Source organism: Octopus bimaculoides, chromosome 26 (genome assembly GCF_001194135.2).
Source record: "Octopus bimaculoides isolate UCB-OBI-ISO-001 chromosome 26, ASM119413v2, whole genome shotgun sequence".
Classification (NCBI taxonomy): domain Eukaryota; kingdom Metazoa; phylum Mollusca; class Cephalopoda; order Octopoda; family Octopodidae; genus Octopus; species Octopus bimaculoides.
This window is the reverse complement of record NC_069006.1, coordinates 4,662,647-4,668,533: the sequence shown is the minus strand read 5'-3', so window position 1 is coordinate 4,668,533 and position 5,887 is coordinate 4,662,647. Positions and strand designations below refer to the sequence as shown.

The following is a 5,887-nucleotide window of genomic DNA, read 5'->3' as shown; positions in this document are numbered from 1 at the left end:
CAAACAGAGTTTCAACTCTGTGTGAGTATATGTGTGTGTGTACAAGGGAAGTATGTGAATGTATGTGAACATTGACAAGTGTATTAATTTGATTTACCATCCATCATCATCATCATCATTTAACGTCCGCTTTCCATGCTAGCATGGGTTGGACGATTTGACTGAAGACTGGCGAATCAGTTAACTACATAATCTGATTTGGCAGAGTTTCTACAGCTGGATGCCCTTCCTAACGCCAACCACTCAGAGAGTGTAGTGGGTGCTTTTACGTGCCACCAGCACGAAGGCCAGTCAGGCGGTACTGGCAACGGCCACGCTCAAAATGGTGTATTTTACGTGCCACCTGCACAGGAGCCAGTCCAGCGGCACTGGCAACGACCTTGCTCGAATGTCTTTACATGTGCCACTGGCACAAGTGCCAGGAAGGCGACGCTGGGCACAGGTGCCATCACGATGGCATGGGGCCAACTAGTGATGATGATGATGATATATATTCACAAACACACAAATACAAGTATATTATCAATGTAAAATGAAATAAAACAAAGCGAACATAATAGGTGGAAAAGGCAAGAGAACGAACCTCATGTCCAGAGAGGTAGATGTCGACTCCTTTCCAAAGAGGGTCTGTAGAGACTTTCTGTGTAACAAAGAACTGTAGCTGCTTCTGTAACTTAACCATGAATTCAGTTCCTGTTGCAGTGAGAAAAATTAGATGAACAGAAAACAATTTAAACATCTTAACCCCTTAGCATTCAGATTACTTTGTCAAATGTCAAACTTATTTATTCAGTGTTTTGAATTAATGTATTTTAACATGTATAAGGAACCTTCATGCGAAAGGAACCCCCCAAATTTTGGGGCTTAAAATATGGAAGAAAGGTTTTGTAAGGGATTATAATACTATTCATGTATAAGAAACTCCCATATTTTTTAAAACCTAATTTTTGACAAAAAAGGGTTCCTTATACATGTTAAAATATCTTGTAGCTTTTGAGATTTCGATGATGTGAATTTTTAATTTTGAGAATGACATTGTAAGGTAGACGTGAGACCAGATTTATCTCAACTTAGAACAGGTAGAATATTTGGGTCAGACATGGCTAATCTAAATGCTAAACAGTTAAACACTAACTTGACAATTGTGAGAACGTAGCTTTATCATCATCATACTTCAAAACCCATTGTCCATGCTGGCATGGGTTGGACGGTTTAACCAGAGCTGGCCAGTAGGAGAACTGCACCAGGTTCCAGTCTGATTTGGCCTATTTTCTACAACCGGATGCCCTTCCACTTTAGAGTGTGCTGGGTGCTGGGTTCTTGTATGTAGCACCAACACTTTAGCACTGAATAATACAGTAGTTTTACCCAGACAATCACTGCAACATAGTAATGTTGCACACATGCAGACAATGTTTTCTCTCAGATCATTATAAAGTTCAAACATATACAGTGACACATGGGTGTAAGATATTTAGACACGGCCATCTTGGCAACCCCTGTTTGGCATTGACGGTTTGAGACCAACTTATTTGACATCAGGTGTTTTAATACAGTTCTATATTTAAGAGATGAGGAATTATGTACATTATTTAAATTCAATAGATATTTGTCCTCATCTTGTTTGTTGTTAACACAACATTTCAGCTGATACACTCTCCAGCCTTCATCAGGTGTGTTGGGGAAATTTCGAACCTGGGTCCTCATTCTTAAGGTATTTTTCGATATTATTATTATTATTGTTCAGGTCATTGCTTGGAATCGAACTCAGAATTTGGGGGTTAGTAGCCCACGGTCTTAACCACTATGCCATATTCAAGAGTAATACAACACTTCGCAAATATTTCCTTTGAGTAAAACCACCAATAGAAGAGAATATGACCAAAGACTGAGTGTACTATATCCCATGCAGCTGTGGTAGGTTGTACAAAGGCGAAACATGCCACCCCCTCAAAATAAGGGTACATGAACATCACAAAGCTGTGACACAAGGAGATATTGATAAATCAGGTATAGCTGATCATGTATGGAAAAATGGAGACCACCTCCCCCTGTGGGATGAAGTTAAAATAATAGACAGAGAACACCACTGGAAAATACGAAAACTAACAGAAGCAGCACATATGCTAGGACACAACAACCTCCTAAGCAGACCGAGTGCAGATATGAACAGCATATGGGAACCGGTATTAAGGAAGGATAGGAAAATATTAGATTTATAAGCCCTAAAATTCACTCCATAATTGCCCACAGACATATGACGTAGTGGTTAAGAGCGCAGGCTACTAACCCCAAGATTCCGAGTTCGATTCCAAGCAGTGACCTGAACAATAACAATAATAATAATAATAATATTGAAAAATACCTTAGGAATGAGAACCCAGGTTTGAAATTTCCCCAAGACACCTGAAGAAGGCTGGAGGGTATATCAGCTGAAATGTTGTGTTAACAACAAACAAGATGAGGACAAATATCCGTCAAATGTAAATAATGTACATAATGTACAGGCGTTTTAATGTTTATCGCATTCTCTCTCTCTCTCTCCATCTCTCCCTTCATTCTCTCTCTGTTTCTGTGTGTGAGCATATTTCTTTTTACATATACAAGGAGGGGAAAGTGTTTAGGTTAATCAGGTTCAATTAATAAATAAATAAAAATTAATAAATTACAATGTTGCTGTCTCTCTCCCTCTCTTCACCTCTCTCTGTAGGTGTATATGTCTAGATATGCATGCATGTGTGTGTGTGTGTGTGTGTGTTTTGTCTCCAACACCACCCAAAAAGTACTGTCACCAAAACAGATTGAATGTCCAGTCAGCCGTGCCAAACAGCTGCATTCAAATGTCTCATTCCACAGTGACATACAGTGGATCTTTGGTTCTCCATCATTCAAAGATAAAGATTCAATTGTTTGATCTCAACTGAATTACCTGCTCCTGAATTAACATCTAAATGGTTGAGTATTTTACAGTCACATGTACCCTTAATGTAATTCTCAGGTGGAATCAGTGTGTGGAATGGCTGTGTCTTTTTAATTACAGTTTTTATACCCCACCCGATAGACTTCTATACCATCTCCATCTCCCAGACAGAAAAGAAAGACGGTGATAAAAAATTCAACGAACCTGGTGTAATACAATTTGAATCGAATCGTTTTTCTGTTGGCAACACTTCACCACGATCTTTAGCTTGGTTTATCAAATTTTCAGCTTCACGGGCAGACCTGGGAATTGAAACGAAGGAAGAATGGTGGAAAAAATGGCAATACAAATGCACACACATACAAATATACACACACATGCATACATAAACATAAACATACATACAAAAACACATATGCACCAGCATATTCTTTTCTACAATGACAAAGGTACACATAGACAAATCTATAAACAACCATAAAGAACATAACCCATAACATTATTTACATTATTTATGGATATTTGTCCCCATCTTGTTTGTTGTTAACACAACATTTCGGCTGATATATCCTCCAGCCTTCATCAGAACCTGGGTTCTTATTTCTAAGGTATTTTTCGATATTATTATTATTATTATTCAGGTCACTGCCTGGAATCGAACTCGGAATCTTGGAATTAGTAGCCCGCGCTTTTAACCACTATGCCATATGCCCATGGGCAATTATGGAATAAATTTTAGGGCTTATAAATCTAATATTTTCCTATCCTTCCCAAAAGGTATATCAGCTGAAACGTTGTGTTAACAACAAACAAGATGAGAACAAATATCCGTCAAATGTATATAATTCCTCATCTCTTAAATACAGAACTCTATAACCCTTAACAGTTATTCAAGTAAGGGATTGTTTTATTCCAAAGGTCTTTGAAAGTACAGAGCCCATCTATATATATATATATATATATATATATATATATGGAACAGGCTTCTTTCAGTTTCCATCTACCAAATCCACTCACAATGCTTTGGGTGGTCCGGGACAATAGTAGAAGACACTTGCCCAAGATTCCACATGGTGGGACTGAACCCATAACCATGTGGTTGAGAAGCAAACTCCTTAGCCATACTGCAACACCTGCATCTGTATATAGTATAATATTTTGTAATTATGTAATATTAAAGGTGAGAGTTGTAGAGGTGGTTGGTTTAAAATTCAGAGGAGAGAATCACTCCTATGTCTGATTAAGTTGAAGAACATCCATATTTCATCTTTCATTTTTTTTCTTTCTCTTACATAAAATAAAGTTCTTAAAGTTGTTTTTTTTTAAATTCAAATTACGACAAACGTAAATAAACAAGCGAAGCTTGCTTTTAGAAGCGTTGAGATGTCTTTTTAATAGAAAGTTACAGAAGTGATGTTTAAATTCTCAATCACAGAATAATGCTAATAATATAGCCTGAACAGGATAAACTATCCCTATTTTGCAGAGAAAAGTGTAGGTGGCCAGCTGTGGACTCAAACTCACATCCCCGTCATTACATTGTTTTTTTTTCTTTTTGTTGTTGGTGATTGTTGTTTTGTGTCAAATGTTGCTGTCAATGCAGGAACTCACCTAAATCGTCTCCCTCTTTGTTGGTTCATCTTTGCTCGAGGAGCAACTCCATCAATGGCCATAAAGAAGACTTTACATGGTTTAATCATTTGGAATAAAAACTGGAACAAACAAACAAACAAAGATAAATATCACAAAAGACTAATCTGAGAGGGTGTGTGTGTGTGTATGTGAACAAGAGCGGGCATGCAGATGAGAACAGGAAACACACTACCTCTCCCAGTTAACACCAACCTAGGTTTTTTTTTTTTTTGCTCGAAACTGAAGAGGTGTTTCAATAAGATGTTTCAACAAGCAGTTGCATAATCCTGGCAGTAATTAGATGAAATGAGTGTATGTTTTATAAAGCATAAAATACCATATATATTTTATTAGTATAATATCACTGTACTGACCCAACTATCAGTCACAATGGATTTCCAATTCTTACTTGAATGTGCCGTTCTTTTCCATTTTGGCCCAAATCATTTAAGTACTGTATTTTAACATGTATAGGGAACCCTTTTTTGTCAAAAATTAGAGTTAAAAAATATGGGAGTTTCTTATACAAGGATAGTATTATAATCCCTTACAAAACCTTTTTCCAAATTTTAAACCCAAGAAATTAGGGAGTTCCTTATACACATTAAAATACAGTAAATCATCTTCCCATCATTGTGGTGGCTTTCTGAGTGGCCCTTTTCTCATCTCTTGGATACCACTCAGCAACTGCATGGATCACCTGTTTTCTATGACCCTTGCAACATGTCCAGCCCAACAGAAACTCATGCTTTCGGTATGCTGCAATCATGCTGTTCACTCTACTCTCTGTTCTCAAGTTACCTCATTTCATATATGCTCTCACAAATGAGATTCCTAGCAAGGATCTCCCCATAGCCCCTTGTGCCCTCTTCAGAGTAGTCCATGTCTCACTTACATATAAGAGCACAATATATGTGATTTTTTGGTTTGCCGGTTCACTGCAGTAAAGCACTCTCATTGCAGTAGGTGCTAAAATACTTGAAAGCCATAGACAGGTGAGACAACTCACCTTAGATCCCATTCAGGAGTAATAGATACTGATATCTCACCCTTTTTGGAGCTTATCAGCATTGTGTACGCGAACCAAACCATAGACAAACTGAATTGCCAGTCTATGACTTCATATAAATAGTGTGAAAACTATTTGCTGGTATGCCACGGCCAAATATAAGATTAAATTCAGTAATGAATTAAAAGCAGCACTAGTGTTGTGAACATTATTGACTGCACATAATGTATGTCTTGTTTATTCACCAGTTCACTGAAGTAAAGCACCTAAAGGATGACTCCCTGTGTGTGTGTGCGTGTGTGTGTGTGTGTGTATATATATATATA

At 37.5% G+C, this 5,887-nt stretch overlaps 1 protein-coding gene across 1 annotated transcript in view; it reads right to left on the bottom strand.

The window, feature by feature from the left end:
- Positions 1-5,887, bottom strand: part of LOC106881569 (5'-3' exoribonuclease 1) — a 75,659-nt gene that overhangs the window by 64,398 nt on the left and 5,374 nt on the right. Inside the window, exons 3-5 of the mRNA XM_052976888.1 lie at positions 4,532-4,632; positions 3,125-3,222; positions 584-693 (exon numbers count right to left, since the gene is read on the bottom strand). Coding sequence (XP_052832848.1) covers positions 584-693; positions 3,125-3,222; positions 4,532-4,632 — 309 coding nt within the window. The remainder of the gene's footprint in view (positions 1-583; positions 694-3,124; positions 3,223-4,531; positions 4,633-5,887) is intronic.